The sequence below is a fragment of the Mus caroli genome, chromosome 5 (genome assembly GCF_900094665.2).
Source record: "Mus caroli chromosome 5, CAROLI_EIJ_v1.1, whole genome shotgun sequence".
Classification (NCBI taxonomy): domain Eukaryota; kingdom Metazoa; phylum Chordata; class Mammalia; order Rodentia; family Muridae; genus Mus; species Mus caroli.
Genome location: NC_034574.1, coordinates 101210197 through 101230626, shown reverse-complemented (window position 1 = coordinate 101230626; position 20430 = coordinate 101210197). Strand labels below are relative to the sequence as shown.

At 43.1% G+C, this 20430-nt stretch overlaps 1 protein-coding gene across 3 annotated transcripts in view; it reads right to left on the bottom strand.

Moving 5' to 3' along the window:
* Positions 1 to 732: 732 nt before the first annotated feature.
* Positions 733 to 20430, bottom strand: part of Pigg (phosphatidylinositol glycan anchor biosynthesis class G) — a 32596-nt gene continuing 12898 nt past the window's right edge. Inside the window, exons 7-13 of one of the 3 annotated variants that reach the window (XM_021162890.2) lie at positions 16473 to 16690; positions 15699 to 15980; positions 12107 to 12564; positions 9904 to 10095; positions 6969 to 7278; positions 4701 to 4864; positions 733 to 1012 (exon numbers count right to left, since the gene is read on the bottom strand). In XM_021162890.2, coding sequence (XP_021018549.1) covers positions 796 to 1012; positions 4701 to 4864; positions 6969 to 7278; positions 9904 to 10095; positions 12107 to 12564; positions 15699 to 15980; positions 16473 to 16690 — 1841 coding nt within the window. In that variant the 3' untranslated portion in view covers positions 733 to 795. Of the gene's footprint in view, positions 1013 to 3130; positions 3407 to 4700; positions 4865 to 6968; positions 7279 to 9903; positions 10096 to 12106; positions 12565 to 15698; positions 15981 to 16472; positions 16691 to 20430 lie in introns of those variants that run through there. The other 2 variants (XM_029477759.1, XR_003836718.1) reach the window with 2 other exon arrangements.

Sequence of the window (20430 nt, the reverse complement as noted above, 5' to 3'; positions counted from 1 at the left end):
TATTTTGTTCTATTAATATACAGTAATTTTTATTGAGGCTGGGGAGGAGTTGAGACGTGGTCATCCTCACAGCCTAAGCGGTCTGGACATGATAATATTCTTGGCTCTGCCTTCTTGAGGACTGGGATTATACAAGCGTGTGTTACCTTGTCCACCAACACATTATTTTTAAATGAATAATGTTTTGAAGTGATTTAGTTCTCATTTCAAGTGCTACTAACTCTGATTTTAAGAGTTCTTAGGATTGTGAGGTCTTTGATGTAGCCCCTGTAGCAGACACACCTCCTCCTACAGGGCTCCTGGACTCTCTGAGATAAACATAATGATAAAGTCCAGAACTTTTTCTTCCATCAATTTAAGCATATAATAGTCACAACTCACTCAGAGGAAATTAAAATTTCTGAAATTTCAGAGTGATTGTCAATAGGGAAATTTTAATACATAAGTATTTAAAATGGTCTTTTATTAATCATCTATTTAATTTAAATCTAAAATTAAGTTATCCATTCATTTCACAGGCTTCACATCCTTTTTTTTTCCACCTCAGAAAAATCTTGTACGCAAGCAGTTCAATACTCAAAGCCACGATGCAAACAGGAACTGAAAGTGCCTCAGATCCAGCCTCTGCCCCCACCTAAGCCCTCCTGTGGCGAGTCTGGTCCACCTAAGCCCTCCTGTGGCGAGTCTGGTCCACCTAAGCCCTCCTGTGGCGAGTCTGGTCCACCNCTGGTCCACCTAAGCCCTCCTGTGGCGAGTCTGGTCCACCTAAGCCCTCCTGTGGCGAGTCTGGTCCACCTAAGCCCTCCTGTGGCGAGTCTGGTTTGTGGCAGTGAACACTGCACAAATGGCAGCCGTGATGAGCAGGTGCATTCCTTCATAGAGAAGCTTTGGAGAAAATACACTCCATATGAATAAGTGATAGCGCAGAGATGTCACCAGGACAATGTATGTGGCAACTGGAACAGAACAAATCAGTGCATAGCAGAAGCACGCACGGCTCAGTGCTGAACCACTATTAACAAAAGAGAAAACACGTGTCAGAGCATGTCACCAGAACACTGTCACATCCATACCACGACTTTAAAACTAACAATGGGCACTTGCTTCTGGACTAGAGGGTAACACAATCACTCTTCTGGGGACTGTTAGGTCACTGGACATGATGACAACTGTCCTACAGGTATACAAGGAAAGCCAAAACTGCTGTGATAAGATGGCCCAGTGGGGAGAAAGGCACTTGCTGCTAAGCCTGACAAAGTTCAATTCCTAGGACCCATATGGTAGAAGAACACTGACTCTTACAAGTTGCTTTCTAACCTATATGTGTGTCACGTAACACACACACACACACACACACACACCCCAAATAAATAAATGTAATAAAATTTTAAGACTAGAAATTATTCCTTCAGAAAGGAGAGGTAAAACCTAATAAATTCATAAAATCCAGAAAGCAGCAAGAACAAAGCATAGTAAATGTGATGAGAAGGGTGGCATCTGCCCTCGAGCTCCGACACTTGTGAACCCCAGGAGCTCCATTTCCTGTGGAGGTGTGTCAGCTCCATTTCCTGTGGAGGTGTGTCAGCTACAAAAAGTCATTGAGTTATGTCAGAAGCTCTCATCTCCATCTTATCATTCTACAGGGATTATCAGTTGCCTGTGACCAGTGGAGACCATGCTCCAGAGAAACTACGCAGTAATGTGGACTGAATGTTCATAGAAGGCCACAGATAAGCTACAGCTCAACATAGGGTTGTAGGAGGCAGCAAAATTGGAGTTTGTGGCAGGGTCCAGAAAGCCTGCCCTTTGACGATTTGTAGGATGCGTACAAGCACTTTCAGAATGATCAGAGGCTATGGATAGGATGCATAAGCTAGGGCTATAGAAATTACAAACCGGGGCTGGTGAGATGGCTCAGTGGGTAAGAGCACCCGACTGCTCTTCCGAGGGTCCGGAGTTCAAATCCCAGCAACCACATGGTGGCTCACAACCATCTGTAACAAGATCTGACTTCCTCTTCTTGTGTGTCTGAAGACAGCTACAGTGAACTTACATATAATCAATAAATAAATCTTTAAAAGAAAAAAAAGAAATTACAAACCTAGGATTATTGCAGACTTGTAATAGTCACATGTATTTTATGTAATGCTTATATTGATGGTTTTAAAGCAAAAGGGAAGGTTCGTATGGCAGGAATGATGTGGCTGAATGTGGCACATGAGTGGCAAGACATGCCTTGCTAGGGTATGCGCTCAGAGACAGAGTGACAAGTGTGTGTACATGGCTGTTTGTGCATTGTGTAAGCATGGTCTGTGAGGCATGTTCCGCCCTGTTGATCAGGCAACTCCACACGATCTTAGGACATCCCTCCAAACATTTCCTATCTCTATGATGCTCATTGTCCAATGTTGGGCACCAACAACTACTCAGTGGCCAAAAGACAAGACAGTTCTGAGCACCGTAATGCCACCTTAGTCTTCACTGGCTTCTCATCTTGGTCTTGACACATTTTCTCCTGTTTAGTTCTCCAACTGTTAGATCACACTTGACCCCTTCGGTAGATGGCTCCAGGACTTCTGTTGTTTTACTCCTCATACTTGAACTGCTAGTCCCTACTTGGTACCTGGCCTAAAGAGGGTTATCTTGTCATAGCCCATGTGACTGCCACTGCCTCACGAACAGTACACTAGTGTTCCAAAAAGTGAGTACTCAGTACAAGCCTTTGGCTCTCCTCTCTAGTGAGTATAAATTGGATATCTGTGCTGAGCCAAAGACCTACCAAATGGAGCCTCTTTCTCATCGGACAGCACATGGTACTGGTTTCCACACTGACTTGTGGGACAGTTTTTACATTATCCATGAAAAATATTGTACATATTGCTCCTATAATATCAGCAAAGGATTTCTGCATTGTTGCGAGCAGGCAGCTCACATCAACCACAACTGCTAGATTCTGTCCCCAATAGCTCATGTAATGTTTATTAAATTGGTAAACCACATTTAAGTTGCATAATTTATGAGGGACTGTCTATAGACTGCCTCAAAGTACAGGCATGGAACATCTACAGACAGGTAAAGTTCAAGCATTCCTGTTCTCAAGTCTACAACCTTACAAAAAAATGTTTCCTCCCCTGAAGGGCAAAGTATCAGGTTGTGGGGAGTTATCTGCTTCTCTCTACATCCAAATGTGGTTCACCAAGGAGGATGCTTTTCTTTCTGGCTGAGGCCATGGCTGTCTCTTGTCTAGCTTGAGAGATTTTTGTAGTTAATGCTTGAGCATCTTTACCTGAGGGAAATGCAGAACCAGTGAATTAGTATGTTATTCTAGTCTTGGGCTTGCTGAGTTCAGTGCTATCTGCGTCCCTCCATGGAGACACCAACAGGAGGATAGATATTGAGTCTGGAGCTAAGAAGAGAGCCCAGACCATAGACATGAATGACTGAGAACAAATCCATGAAAGAAGCTAAAACATAAAGCCAGAGGAGAAGCAGAACCACAGTCACACTGACAAGAACAAGGGCATGCAGCCTGCAGGTCTCTGCAGTCAGCGGGATCCTGAAGACATGCCAGGAGGGGTTATCCCTGACAGTCACCACAGCAAGAGCCATTCTTCTAATCACAGACAGACAGAGGGGAGGGAACTGGGAAGCCCCAACTTCACTCGTACACTTCAAAAGTCTGGAACCTCTAGTCAGAGTAAGGTTCTGTGCTGATAGAGCTGTGCCCATCCAATGTATGAGAGGCAGGTTCAGTGTCACAGGAGGGTAGCTTTCTATGATTCAGGCACATTAAGAAGTAAATAGGCACAACTGGGTCCAAGAATATATGGCTAGTAGCAGTGGTAGTGAACTTCTGGATAATTCTGAGAACAACACATAAATCAACAACTAGAAGCAAAAATGAGATAGTGGGATACTATAGAGAAAATAGGCAGAGACAGATTTGAATGTGCTGATCAAGCCCAGAGAGCTATACATACCCCAACAGTGGGAACCTTGAGAAGTGCCTCCAGGCTAGTGGAGGGCACAAGAGCCTAGACTGGCTTAGGCAAAGAGTGGCATTCACCTGTACCTGAATTTGTGTCTCACCTTGTACTTCTATTCAGCTGTCATTTCTGTCAACAGGCTGTTCACTGACTCAGAATCTATTCAGTCAGCAGCTCCTCCTAACACATTCTTTCTGCACCAATAAAAGGGTTTCTGGAGGGCCAGAGCCCATGTCTTTTGTCTCCTTGCCCTCAGAATAGAAGAAGAGGCAGAAGACCATGCAGTGGCTCAGAGCTGAGCTTGGAGTTTCCCAGTCCCCATTCCCATTTCCTGACTGAGATCAGAAGAGTGTCTCGTGCTATGGGATATCTCCACATTTCCTCTGCTGACCCCAGTGACCCCAAGACTACACATTCTTGCCTTTGCCAGTTGGTGGCTGGTTCTGTTTCTCCTCTGGTTTTGCCACATGGCTTTTTTTTTTTTTTTTTTTTTTTTTTTTTTTTTTTTTTTCTTGTGTTGTTTGAACAGAAAAACCTAAACCTTGTTAACAGAGTCCCTTAGACCTGACTCAGGCCTTGGATCTATAAAAGAAAATCAGTAAAAAGATTCTCTAACTTTTGAAGTTCAGATGCCTTATATATAAAATGTTATTACTCTTAAAAACAGACAAACTGCAATTACATTTGTTCTGAGAGACAAAGTAAGAGCCTTACTTGTTTCCTTCTGAGCTCAGGAAGTACACAAGGTGGCTGGCCCAGAGCACAGGCCCTACATATGTTCCAAATACTGTGAGGAATGTGGCTGGAACTTCCATGTAGGTATCTAAGCCCACAAAGCCTGCTGAAATGTCGATGGTAGCAATGTTGTTGGAATTACCCTGGAACACAGAAGAAAAACAAGGTTGCTCTTTCTGCATGCCAGCATGGATAGATAATCAGAGGTGCATGGGACATTGAGCAGCCAGTCACCTGGCTGATCCTTAGTCACTGAGCTGGTTCTGGATGGGTCATATTTCTCTGCACCGCCATCTTACTCCAGACCAGGAAGTGATAGAAAGATACTTATACAGAATGAGTCTTTTGAAAAATTTTGCATCCTTCAGTCTTCTCACTGAACACAGCAATTTCACACCTTCCCCCAGATACACCAGCTGCTTGAGACAAGTGCACAGACCTTTCCTTGAAGACTTCCACTTGAGGATGATGCATGTGGTCCTAGGAGGCCCACATCATAGAGCTCATCTCCTGGATGCTGTCAGACTGCGTACCAACTTCTCTACTGCAGCCAAGACGTTAGCTATAGCCGAGCACTGCTGACATGCACATGGTACATGTGTGCACATGGTACATGATGATCCATGACAACACTGTATACAAACTGGTGGCTCCCTACATGCGGTTAGTTATACCCATGTGCCCAAGCTATTCATAGCTCCTGAACCTATTATGGGAGAGTCTATGGGGAGACCAGGGTAGAAAGGTTCAGGAGAGTCAGATCACCACCGCAAACTGAGCCCAAGGCTGGTCTTAGTCTGGTCTCAGTACTTAGGGAATTATAGATTCTAATTTAATCGAATTACTCTTGGCCTTTGGGGTAAAAAGGACAACCAACTAACCTTGAGTTGCTTCATGGGTGAGGCTGGGAGACATGAAACCAAGGACAACAGAAGAGCACAGGGAAGAGACTGACAGATAGAGGAGAGGCTAGCACACACAGAAGAGGTGCAGTGGAACTGTGAAGGAAGCTATGGTATTTGATACACTCTCCCTGGGACGGCTGGGAAGAACTAGATCCTGCTAAGGTCCACTACCTGTCCAGGTATCCTTCTACACACCAAAACTAAGACAGGTTTGGCTCTTTAAATACTAGGAAAAAGTCCTACGATCCTCCAGGTCTTAAGGGATTAATAATTTTAGAGATACCCAATAGTTCCCAGCATGGACAGTCTCAATACCAGGGGCAAAGGTACATGGACGCATAATTACTACATTCTTAAAAACAAAACACATTTAAAAAAATGTGTTTTCTCTTCCTTTTGTTTTTGTTTTTGTTTTTCAACAACGTTTCTCTGTATAGCCCTGGCTGTCCTGGAACTCACTTTGTAGACTAGGATGGCCTTGAACTCAGAAATCCATCTGCCTCTGCCTCCCAAGTGCTGGGATTAAAGGCGTGCGCCACCACGACCGGCAAAATATGTGTTTTCTTTACAGCTTGTAATAAATCAGTTCCTACCTAATTCTTCCTGTAGAGCAACAACCTATTGTCTTATGGATATTTAGATGTATCTACAGTAAGAATGTCTTTGTTTTTTGACATAGGGTCTCACTATGTACCTCTGGCTGGCCTGGAACTCACTGTGTAGACCAGTTTGAGCTCCAACTTACAGAGATCCACCTGCCTCTGCCTCCTCAATGCTAGGAGTAAAGGCATGCACCACTAAACCTGGTCAAACATGCCTTTTAAAAATGATAAACTATAATTTATCTAATAAAATCCACATAAGAGTTAAGTATAATTTTACACGCATTATAAGTTTTTTTCACTGAACACATTTAACCATCCATCTTACAACATTTTTGCAAAGAAAAACTAAAAGATAGGTGACATAAAAAGTTACTAGCTATCTTTGTTAGGGTTTTATTGCTGTGAACAGACAACATGACCAAGGCATCTCTTATAAAGACAACATTTAATTTGGGCTGGCTTACAATTTCAGAGGTTTAGTCCATTATCATCATGGTGCGAGCATGGCAGCATCCAGGCAGGCATAGTGCAGGAGGGGTTGAGAGTTCTACATCTTTATCTGGAGGCTGCTAGGAAAAATCTGACTTCCACGCAGCTAGGATGAGGGTCTTAAAGCCCAAGCCCAAAGAGGCACACCTACTCCAACAAGGCCACACCACCAAATAGTGCCACTCCCTGGGCCAAGCATATACAAAGCATCACTCTAACCTTCTATCCATGATAACAACGAAACCTACCTGGAAATAGAAGAATGCTTGACCGAACCAATAATGCATGACAGTGATCTCAGCTGCATCATGTCTCAGGGGCTTCCAGATGAACTTAGTCATCACAGTCTGAATCAAGAGACTAAAGGCTAACACTGGAAGATTGTGTGGTCTCAAGAGCAAAGCTGCCAGAAGAACTAATCCACTATGCATTTCCCACAAGCCTACAGTCTTGGTTTTGAAGTCTGTTGCAATGACTTGTGCTTTAAGTAAATCTTTGGTACCGGTGAACAGAATACCAAGGACAAAGACATAAACAAAACGAGCTTCAATAATTCCCCTAAAAAAAAGCAAAACATGTTACATTCATTTGTACCATCTAGAAAAATTCAAGTAAATATTTTCCCATTTAAAACATGTATCTAATTAGAGAAAGCCTAATATGACAGTATAGCTAAACAAGCTGTGGTTAATTAAAAAAAAAAGGCATGTCTGCTTTGACACACGTGCCCTTGAGGAGAAGGCAGTAAGGTCAACAGGCATGTGCTGGAATGCAGTCCTGATGGAGCTGACTGTGGAAAACTTGCTTATGTGACCCAAGGATTATTTGATGCAAGACCATAGCTATGTTCTTACAACACTTTGCACAGTTAAGTGAAAAATGTTTATGCTAGCTGAAGACCTGAGTATCTGAAATTTCTTAAGTTCAAAAATGCTAACTGCAATTGAGCATGTTCATAGTTAAGTGGATTTAATAAGAACTTGAATGTTGGCATGTCTAAAATGGACACTGTCAGTGTGCAGTGGTCCAAACTGTTTAAGTCTGGGCTCTGCTGCTCACTAGCTCTGCTGTTTGGACAACTTAATTAACACTCTGACAATCAACTTCGTTAAGTTGAAAACAGAATGTGGTTTCTACACATCATTTAGTTATCCTAGGAATTATATATGTATACAAATAGTGTACAAATATGTATAAAAAAGTATTTGTACACAGTAGTTATGAGAGTATGCCTAGTAATTTCATCTTTTTAAATATATTTTCCTAAAATATGATATTTTAAGCAGATTTTTAAAATGAGGTATTGATATACTTTAAGATTGTCACTTAATGGTGGAGTGTAGTAGTGTACACTTTTAATCCCAGCACTCAGGAGGTAGAGGCAGAAGCCCTACCCATTTAGTATGACTATTTTAATTCAGTGTTGATACTGTGGGTAACATGTGGAGCTGGAGTCAAATACCAAGCACATCTTTGACCATACGTGTCCTGACATAAAAGCTGAAGTCTATGTGGATTCCAATAAAGCAGAATCCAGCAAATGTGAAAGCCATCGGGATGTTTCAAGGAAGAAGCTTGTCTGAGGAGATGATACCAGGGCCACTATATAGGAAAGGGCAGTAAGAAGAACATCTGGACAGGTTCCCTGCCAGTCACTCATCAGTCACTACTTCTCGCTCCTAGGGCTGCCATGACTTTCAATCCTAGACATGCTTGGATTTCTGAGTGTAGGAGAAAGGAAAGGTTATAGGTTAAAGGTCTTGAATACTTGGTGAATATGGAATCACAGTGGATGCAGAACCAGATAAATCAGGATGAGTTCAGAATTTAGGTACCTTTGAAGCCTGGTGGATCTAGAGCCAGTATACTTTTAAAACTCAAGATAGACAAGGTAGGGGATGGATAGATTCTACAGGAAGAAGAATGGTTAGAGAAAAGGCACACTGGCTATCTTCTGGACATCTACAGAGGACAAGTTGCTCTCAGCAGAGAAGGCAAAGCAAAGGGATCACAGGTTAATACTGCAGAAATCAAGTGCATATATCTGGGTGGAAACAAGAAATGCATTCACACACTGTACATGGGGATTAACAAAAACCTCATATGCAACATCTAACCTTGCTATCTGCCCAAAGTTCCCGACTCTAAAGCCAAAAGGAGCCTTAGTCTCTACAAAATGTCCCCAGTCTCAATCACCATCTTCATGTCTCCTCTGCTCCTTGCCTTAGGTGAAGGCCTCTACCCTGCTGTTACCAGCTACAGAAACCTAGTGCCACCCCATACCTATCAGCAGATGTTTTCTGGTAATCCCTTAAGTTTCTGGACATAGCCCTTGGCTTTCAATACTTGATAAATCTAGTTATCTGTAGAAGGTACCCAAACGAGTAAAAAGTAAACCCTCAGTCTACATATGATTGTGGGTCCTAAATATGAAAATTAATATCAATCAAGTTAAGTCATATAAAAAAAATGTGTTTGGTAAGTTGGCATCATGTAAGAGTTTTATAGCCTACTGCTTCATAGTACCTTTCTGTGTTCTATGGAATCTGTGAGAGTTATCTCACTACTGATGAACAACAACAAATTATCTACTTTTTTAGAACTGTAGATGATGTTACAAAAGGCATGGAGGTGCTTTACTTTCAGCTACCTGTCTGTGTTCTCGAGGAACTTCTGAGGAGGCTAGCCACCCTCTGCAGCCCTGACCAGGCCCCAGCAACTGCATCACAAACACCAGACTCAGAGATGAGCCCTCTTGACTTGCACGACAGGAATTCTTGGGCCTTACAAGCATAATATAGGGAAGCTCACTTCCTTCCCTAACTGCTGGGAGTATCCACTCATTTTTGTATCCTTGGTACTTGAGTATCCTTGTTTTTAAAGTCACATCTTAACTTAGCAAAACCAACTCTTAGTAAATGCAGGTTTCTCTTAACTCATTTTTAAATTATTTATTAATTTAAAAAATAAACACAATGACCTTACTTCTGTGCTATTTTTCTCCCAAAAAGAGTGCTAACAAAGTGGCCCATTAAGGGTTTCTTGACCAGGATATAATAGCTACAAATGAAATCACCATGCATAAAAACTAAACTCAAGTATTGTAAGGACTGGCATGGCATTTTTAGTACAGAAAACACTGAAACACATAAAAGTAAGCCTTCATATCTCTAATTCACTTACTTTGAAATGCCTTTGTTGTCTGATTGCCATGGGAACTGCACAATCCCAATGGCCGCCCTGTAGCAGAAGACACCCAGCAGCCCCAGTGCGAGGGCCACCTTGGATACAAGGGAGCACCTCCTTTGAACTAACATGAAGATTACAACCAGGGAGAGCGCAGCCAGGCCTGAGAGCTGTACTTTGTGGTCAGAGCTGAAATAAGATAGAAAATGCCCAAATTACTACAAAGTGGAATTGGTGAATTACAATTATATTGAAGGGTTTTTAAAGAATTGTATAAAATCAAATGGTCTTCCCTTAAAAGACAGAAAACAAAACAAAACAAAAAACAAGGATCTTAAAATGTCACAAAGATTACCATACTGAGATCTCATTCACATCTTACTCTTGCAATAGTCCCAGATGCTGGTATTGGGTACAGTCTGTCCTCCAGCATCCTTGATTTACTTCCTTACCCTGGGCCTGTTGCTGTCTCATACAGCTCAACTCTGTTGACAGGTGTCTGTCCCGCTGAGGAGAGGTGCTAAATATACAAGAACTTTGGCAAGGCCAGCTCCCTTTCATTATTTACATAGTCAATGCTCATAAAGTCTAGACAATAATTTTAAACATTTATTCTGGAATGATATACATTAAAATTGAAAACGATTTCAGAAAACGTGAATGAAACGGGTCGTGGTGATATATATCTGTAATCTTGACAAACAGAAGGTTTAGGTATAAGATCACAAGTTTGAGGTCAGCCTAAAATACAGAGCAAGACCTTGTCTCAAAACACACACACAAAAGAGAGAGGGGCGGGGGAGAGAGAGAGAGGACTGTTTCAGGATGGGAAGAGATAATTTGATTTAAAACTATAGGCCTCACTCAGGAAGTCTCTGCTATGCTAGTACATCCTAGGCATCCCTCTGGAATGCTGTTTACCACCATAGAGAAGTGATATTTAACTAAGACAGCTTTGGAGTGGGCGACTAATGGGAGTTATAAAATGGCCTTTTACAGCTGATAGGAATGGCCCAGCAATTCAAGAAGAAGACGTCTTAGGTGCAGGAGGCAGCACACGTGAGAAGGCATGCAGGGCACCAAATGCTTCACATTTTCAGAGAAATAACACATGCCCACTATGTTTTTCTAGGACCTGGAACTCCTTAACACATCAAGCACTTTATGCCTGGGCTGAGGAGATACGGTTTATCAGCAAGCCCTGTTCCCTCTTTGTTTCCTGAACTCCAAGGTGGGGAGCATATAGAGATGTTTTCCCAGAGCTGTTGTGCAAGTACACGGCAGAAACTTCAAAGATGCCAGTTGTGACTGTGGGGTTATGAGAGTTTGATAAGCTAGTTAATACTTTGTGGAATTTTCCACGAAACCCTCTTGGTTGGAGAAACCAGACTCTTTTTTTTGATGCACACTTCCAGGTCTACACACTTGTAAGGTCTGGGCAATATCATTTGTTTTTGTTTCTGCACTATACAGGTACAAATTCACAACACACTATCAACCTGAACTTTCCCAAGCATTGGCTAGCAGGTGTCCTTCTCACCCTCTGCACTGCAATTTTATACAGCTCTGCAGCTGTGTGTTCCTCTCAACAGTCTTATTTTGCTGTTCGTTTACTTTAGCTGGAGTCTTTGTTGTCAGACAGTTAAAACAGCCTGGTCTTGACTTTGTCAGACTCCGTTTCTTCCATTTACTTCAAGCTCCTCTTCAAACCCTCTCCATCTACCCCCATCTACATCTCTCTCTGGCTCTGTAGCCTCAGTAGAAGGCTCAGGAGATGTTGAGGGATCTGCTATACACTTCTCCCTCTAAGGATAGAGAGAGACAATGCCTGAAAAGAAAGGAGAATCCGAAGGCAGAGGTGCTCCAGAGACTAGAACCTTTTGCCTACTGACCCTGTCCTATTGTCTCCCTCCGGGCAGCAGTGTACAAAGAGCCACCATAGACTTGATCCCAGAGTTACATCTTTACAATGATCATTTTAAAACTCATAGGTTCTCAATCATTAACAATTAGTCTGATTCAGCATTAATAAATCAAATATATTGTTCATCTCTATTTACCTTTATGGGGTATATTTTCTTTTTTTTAAGATCTCAAGTATTATCTTAGTCTTAATATATATATTTAAAAGGACGAAATGTAGAAAAAGACTATGTAACTATTCAGTTGCAAAGGGTTCCAGCCCATGGGTCATGCTCACCTGGTAAGCCAGTGGCTAAAGTCGGGGCGATGGGCTCCCTGCACCCCTGTCTGGTTCAAGGACCGCAGCAGCCGACAGCAGAGCAGCACCAGCCATGGACTTGCCAGCACTGTCCACCATTTGCAGCTTGCTTGTGCTTCCAGATGGGAGACCCGTTTACCTGCCGTGCCAGACTCAGGGGTATTGTAGCTTGTGCTGTCCTGCAGAGGACAGGCAAGGAGATTCACACATTTTTGTTCCACATGGGAGTGACGCTGGGGTTCACATTCATCTCCCAGAAAGTAACTCCTACAGGTTTCCTGGCTCAGAGCCAGGCACAGAGTATTAATAAGGAAATACCACGTCTGGTGCTCTTCCTCCACGAAGCTGCTGGCTCCCAGGCTCAGAACATGGCCCACTGTGCCCAGAAGAAGGAGGAGGTTCACCTCTGACCACCCTGAGCTGGCATCAGCTGCATTCTGCCAGAAGGAAATGCAGTGTGTGAGCGATAACATGAACATTATGTACATCACCCTACATGTAGAACATCCTTTGCCCACAGTGAAAAGGCTTCCTGATAGACACTTGCTGTCTTCCCATCCAAACTGCCTACTGTGGAGGGAACCTCTTGCATTGGAAGCATGGCCCCTCTCCCTGCAGCACAGCCTAGAGGAGGTCAAGATGTTCTTTTGTTAACCAGGAGGACATGGTCATAAATGTTAGTCAGGTGTCCTCACCCAAAGATCTAAGTCCCAAAGAATTACCCAGAAGATCCTGCCCAACTGTCACATTCCCAGCATGACATCAATTTCCCCAGGACCGCACAGCTGCCACTACAAAGTGATAGCAACAGGACACTGTCTCTTAAATCACATTATGATATAGATATGAAATACTTCTTCTCCTACAAAGGGGGAAAAATCCATATGTCATGAGCGTGGCCCCTACTATTACTGAGAGGATCTAGAATAAGAAGGTACAACTCTCCCACTCCCATTCTCTCCTCTTTCTTCTCACTGCTTATCAGTGACGAGGAAGCAGCTTTTTACAGTTAAGCCTTTTTTCCACTGAGATGTTTCTGCCTTAACACAGGCCCATAGTAATGGAACCAACCAGACTTGGACTGACACTTTAGAAACTGTGAGCTAAAGTAAATCTTTCCTCCCTTAAATTATTGATATCAGATATTTTGTCACAGTAATAAAGAAATAAGCAACCCAAATTAGTAACTTAAAAACAGCTCAAGGGGGTCTACAGAACAAGTTCCAAGACAGCTAAGCTTATGCAGTAAAGAGTTTGAAAACAGAAAGCTGCTGATAATGTCATAAAACAAAGGGGCCAAGTTCCAGCCCCAGGAAGCAGAACTCAGCAGCTTTGGTCATTTGGCTCTGACTTTATTGTCAAGAGGAGAAGGAGACTATTGGGACAATTGATGCTGGTTAACTGGAGCTAAGAAATTGGTGGTGATTAAGAAGAGATCAGAATCACTGAGGTGAAATCTTGTGGGAAGTGATTTCTGGGAGCACAAAGAAGCTGTGTTCCAGAGATAGCCATGGTTGTACCTCATGCTGCAGCTGTACTTGGTAATGTGTAAGAGTTACCCAGGTGGTACTGGTTTGGAAGGCATGAAGGGGTCATGAAGAGCAGCTGAGGCCTGGCACTGTGAGAGGCCATGGAAGACCATTGGTGAAGGTGCAGCCTCAGTTGCAGTTACTGGCCTAGGGCTGAAGGAGCCATGCAAAGGAGCTGAGGCTTGGCACCATGAAAAGCGTCTATGAAAAGCTATTGGTGAAGCCTAGTTGCAGCAGAAGACTCCAGCATATTGGAGATGCCAGTACCATGGGATGATCACCAAGAACAGCAGCAGCAGTGAAGTGGATCAACCTGAGCTTAGAGTACAACAGAGGGCAGAGTTGGGGCAGTGACACCAGCCCTTCAGAGAAGCCCAGATCATGTGTGGATCCCAGACATTAAAACAAGAAACTGTAACATTGAAGTTGTCCTGGAGACTCCAAGATGTTTGAGAGTCCAGAGCCATGGGCTATCTGCTGCGGAAAGTTGTTAATAGGGAGTGGAACCAGCCCAGCAGAAAGAAGTTTGTTGCAGTCAACACAGATGAAAAAGGAGTGGAGACCTGAAGACCACTTTGACACCAGACATGGAGATGTTTGGAGCTTGCCCAGCTGGCTTCCTGTCTGGCTTAGGAGATTATAGTTAAGTGATTAGATAAATCTCAGAAGAGAATTTGAACTTTGGACTTTTAACATTGTTGAGACTGCTATAGACAATGGGAACTTTGAAAGTTGTACTAAATATACGTTTTATTATGCTGTGGTTAGATATGGCCCCTATAGACTCATGTGTTTGAACAAGCCTATAGAGGCAAGGGAGTGGAATGTGATGGTTTGTATATGTTTAGCCCAGGGAGTGGCACCATTAGGAGGTATGGCCTTGTTGGAATAGGCATGGCACTGAGGGTGTGGGCTTAAGACCCTCACCCTAGCAGCCTTCAGATGAAGATGTAGAACTAACTCTCAGCTCTGTCTGAACCATGCCTACCTGGACGCTCCCTATGCTTGATGATAATGTACTGAACCTCTGAACCTGTAAGCCAGCCCCAATTAAATGTTGTACTTTATTTAAAAAACAAAAACAAAAACAAAAAAACAGTTCAAGGGCTGATGAGATAGCTTGGCAGGTATAGGCATTTGCTGCCAAACTTGATGATCTGAGTCCTATTCTCAGGACACAAAAGGTAGAAGAGAACTGAGTCTCACAAGTTGTCCTCTGACCTCTACATGTGCACTATGGGGTATACAAGCACACACACAAGTTTAATATGAAGAAGTTCTTGTCACTTATCGTTCTGGTAACTGTTAGCTATGTATAGCAATATACACAGAGAAACACTATGAACCCAGAAAGTTCCTAAAGGGACTGTGCCTAGACCCAGACACACAACAGAGGATCCTCCAAGGCCCTGTGATAGGAAAGGGAGCAGAAGGACAAGGTATTCTGGGTGGGAGCCAAAGCCACTGCTCAGGCTTCCTCAATGCCAGGGCCTAGATACTGTGGTCTCTAATACAACCACACAGCTCCTTCACACTGCTCCATCACACATCACTTCACACATCACCTGCCTAATAAACAAAGGTTGCCAGAGACCAAGAAGTTCATAGAAAAATGTAAGCCTTGAAAAGAAAGCTTGGTAAGGCACAACAGACCAACAAGGGATCAAACTTCCCCAGGATCCTCCTGAGTGGCCACCTGTTCACTGTCCATCATTGAAACCCAGAGATTCTGAGACTAAGGTACACATGCTCTCTGTCTTCCACATCCACAAGCCCCATTATCACCTCTGTTCTGGTCCAGCTCTTTCCAGCTGAAAGTAAAGCATATGACCTGACTACACAACAGAATATTATAGACAAAGATGCCCAGAAGCCTGGGGAAATATGCTTAGGTCTTTCTCCTGCAGTCTATATGATGTTTGGTCTTTCTAAGCACTGCAGCACTACAATGCTGGTACATACAAGATTTTCAACCAATTTGTATTAGTGAAAGATTGGCTAGCAAAACAAAACAAAAGCCCACCCACAAGGACATTATATACCTTCTTCAGCAGAGTGCTGTCAATGATCATCCTGATAAGAGCAGACAAAATTGCACAGAACAGCGCAGACACGAGTAGCATCACAGCCCCCGCTGCCAGCCACGAGAGGCTACAGAGGTAGCACGAGCTCTCAGATGAGGTGCACACCAGGACATGAATGGCCGAAAGAACCAAAAACACCAAGTAAAAGAGCAGAGAAAACACAGGTGACAACAGAGGAACATCCAGTTCAGCCTTTCTGCACAGCACATGTGGAGTGCTAAGGAGGAACAGGGCGAGAACCTGAAAAAGAAGATCAAGGGTGAACAGGGACGCCCAGGGGTAGGAAAGTCCACTCAAATTAGCCCAACCCATCCTAACCTGCTGCTCACACAAGAGCAACAACAAAATAACCTAAGGGAAAATTAATTTTAGTTGCTTGCCAAAACTGCAGAGCTTGGCTTATATTTTTATCTTTTATAGCGATGCTGAATGAAGCCATTTGCCTCATGCAAATACTTCATGTAATCTCTTCAATCTGGGTGCACAATGGAAAAAATAAAGAACATTCCTATTTTCTGTGTTACCCCGACATTCTTCTTTTCAGACATAGGATCTTTGTAGCCCAGGCTGGCATGATGTAGCCATTCTCCCATCTTAGTAGACTGAATCTGGGAATTACAGACATATACCACCATACCCAACAGTAATGATATATAAATTCAAAACCATTATGTTTGGCTGAGTTGCATAATCCATTTAACACCTAAACCATGAGAATACAAACACGTGTACCTCCAAAACTATGAGCGTTCCCACTGCCATGGAGTACATGTCATATTGAGCCACTTGTGTGCTCAGGGACTGACTCAGGGTCTTCAGGGCACCCAGGTACTGCCTGAGGACTTTGGTCCCCAGGCCAAGCAGAATGTCTGAATGGTTTTCCTCCAAGTGCAGCTTGACCCAGTTTCCATGTAACTTTTCTGCCATTTTAAACTGCTCAAATCCAGGATCTATCAGACAAAAAGATTAGACATACTTATAATTTTAGCACATTCACTTACTGGGACATTTTTTAGAACTGATACCTAATGAAGGCAATCTGTTCCTAGGCAGGAAAGGTCAGCAAAACCGCAGTAACAGCTGATGATGTATATCCAATCCATCTACTGCCAACATGGTCAGAGCCTGAGTGTAGGGTGGGGGCGGTGTGGGTGGGGGCACTGGTTGGGAGCAAGAGTTGGGTCCACGCATGTCCAAACCCCAGAAATCTCATCCTGAGATTGTCAGGAGTAGGGTCATTCCCCTGTTGCCCAGGCCTGTATGTCCTGGCACAAGTATTCATCCCCACCACCCCATTACCCCCACCACCCTATCACCCCACCAGGAGGTTACATAGCCCAGTTAAACTCCCTGGAATTCTTCCTTATGCTAATGAGACATTTTCAGTGCCCTGGCCCTGGCAAATGATGTAGACTCACCCTGAAAGCCCCTACCCACCCACTGTTCAAAGGTTTAAGTAGCCTTTGTCTCCCAGTGACTACAGTGGCCACTGAAGATATTGGGACTAAATGTCTGGCTTCTGGGTGTGACCCAGGCACATGGCTGCCTTTTGCCTTTAGGTCTACAGGTAGTGCTATTGAGGGCAAGAAGCTGACAGTCTGCTTCCCAGATCTGGTCTGTTATTCCTTACTGTATTGTGCTTGCTTGTAACTAAATGGCTCTAAGAACAAGACTTTTTCTTGCTGAGATGCTCTGTTCTTTAAAATGCACCTCGTACTTCATCAGGACCACAGATCCCTTTATCACCCCCAACTGTGCTGCACAGAGCTATGTGAATACAACTTATGCTTCGCTATTGCAGCAGCAGAGGCAGCAGCAGTGGCAGCAGAACCTTGCAGGCATTGTATTGCTGAGGACAAGGGTTCAGTGACACAATCTGAACATTTCAGGTTACACATGTCCTTACTACTGACAATAAGTATACAGCTGGTGCCCTCACTGCTACACCACCAAAGTAAGAGTGTCTGTGTCTACACCCCAAGCCTCCGCAATAATCTGCATTCATAATTCATGCCTCTCTTCCAGGGAGTCACAGAGACTCAGGCCATCTAAGCCTATATCCCACTGTCTCTATAAGCGATGTATAGAAGCCTGATGGCACCCTGTAGCCCCCACAACAAAGTCACAGAGACACAGGTACCTGTGTCTATAACCCACAGCCTCCATAAGTAAGTACAAAGATCTGGTCTATCTTTGTGTATACTCAACAGCTTTACAGATCTCTACAAATAAGCGACAGAGTCACAGGATATTTGTGTTACATCTTACAGCCTCTACAAAGGGAGTCCTAGAAACCTGGTGTTCCTGTTCATGCAGCCAAATGAATACTTCCTAAGCATCAACTGTGTCCTAGACACTGAATCAACACAAAGGATTTTAAATTTAAAAAGAAAAACAAACAAAGTGGTGAATAAACTAGTACAACTCCTGCCTGCCTCTACTTGGATTTGGAAGTGTACACAAATACAAACAAATGCAAACAAATAATTATGTTGTAGGCATGGACATATGTGATAACCAATTGTGAAGAATGGAGGCCAGAGAGATGGCTCAGTGGTTAAACGCTCTGGTGGCTCCATCAGAGGATTCAGGCTTGATCCCCAGGACCCACATGGTGGTTACAACCACCCAACATTTTTTTTTCCTTTTGAATACACGATACATAGACATGCACGCAAGCAAAACACCCATACACATAAAAAGAAAAAACTTTAATCACAAAGAATGCTATGAAGGAAAAGCAAATGACAGGAGACATTTGTGGCAATGGGGAATAACTGATTTTAGATTGGAAATGAAATATGAATAGGGCAAGGACAGTCTGATAAGCTGAGTGCAAAGGATGACCAGGAATCAACCAAATGAGGTACCGGAGAAGAGCATCTGTCACTATGAACATCTTATCCAAAGTTCCTGGGGAGTGCAGGGTGGGGCATGGGAAGGAACTATTCCCAATAGAACTCAAAAACAGACAGAGTGCAAGAAGATCAGATTTGGCTAGATGTTGTGGAAGATTCTGTTGGTCTTCTTGTCGGGTTCAGAGAGTAGAACATGTACTGATGGTGGGATATAGGTAGGCCTCCTAGGAATGAAGAACCCACGACAATGTCTGCTAACCTTTGTAGGCTTGTTTGCTTTCCATTTAACATGGTTCCTAATTTTTTCTATCCTAATAGTTCTAAAACATCAAAATCCTTAGCAGCTGGTTTTTTTTGTTGTTGGCAATTTGCTAGGCTATAATTTTGCTAGCAACAACATATATAAAACTACCAAGCAATGGCTGGCCTCATGACTAATGCTATTCAAGATATGGAGTCAGGAAGATCACAAATTGAAGGACAACCTGAGTTACAGAATTCCAAACAGGTCTGTATAACAGTGAGACTGTTTCAAAATGAAACTAAAGAGGCCTGGAGATGTAGTTTAGTCATAGGCAACTCCCAGAACCCCGGTACTATGAAACTCACTACTACCATAAATAAATAAATAAATAAATAAATAAATAAATCCAAATGAACAAAGTTAAAAACCACCAAAAATGCCCACCACTCATACACCAAAATAAAACATCACCAAGCTTAAAACAACAAAAAGCACAAACTAAACCAACCAACACCTTCCCACCTCCTCAAAAAACCTTACAAGCCAAAAACTTATTTTAGAAAAAAACAAAACAAAACAAAAAAAAAAACAAAGTAAGATTAACTGTCACAAATAATCTAGACTAAACTAAAGTGTACGTTGATGTCAGACCTCACCTCTGAGTACTCACTCAGAAAGTCTTCCTGCCCCTTGCTACATATGGCTCCCAGTCATTTTCTATCCAGCAGGCAGGGTCTAGTTTTCCACAGCTAACAGTCATGTGTCCACCATACTACATGTATATCACAACTTAAAGAAAACTTGCCAATATCATATGAAATACTGCCTCAAACACAACTACCATCTCTAGACTTGTGAAGGAGTATCAGCGACAGATGTGTTAGTCTGTGATATGCTGGACATACCAGAGCAGATCAGTTGAAAATGTGACTCAAGTGATCTATACGGGGTCCCACAGAGGTTCACTCTTCTCCTGGGATCATTCCTATTGTCACAGAAATAGCCCCTACTATCTTCAGCTTGAAGACAAAATCACTTGCTTAGACCGCAGTCCACCTTTCTGATCTGTTGCCCTTACCTGTAACTAGTGTAACCAGTCTCTCTCCCAGCACTAAACAGGAGCTGCTCCAGTAATCCCCAATGACTCTATATCCTCAGACCCAATAACTAGCTCTCAGTACAGCATCAACATAGTGCTTATTGTCTCCTTACTGAACCTCTCCTTTCATAGCTTCCTACCCCATATGGTTGAATGAGAGTGGTCCCCCTAGGTTCATTTATTTGAACACTTGGTTCCTAGCTGGTAGAATTGTTTGGAAATGATTAGGGGGGTGTGGTCTTATGGAGGTAGTATCACTGGGTATGGCTTTGAAGTTCCAAAAGCCTAGCCATCCCCAGGTAGCTCTTTGCCTCAGGTTGTAGATCTCAGCTAATGCTCTAGCACCATGCCTGACAGCCTAACTGAGTACCTGCCTGCAGCCAGGTTCCCTGTCATGACGGTTAAGGGACTCTAAGCTTCTGGAAATAATAAGTGCCAAATAATCTCCTTCTTTTATAAACTGCCTTGGTCATGATGTCTTACCACAGA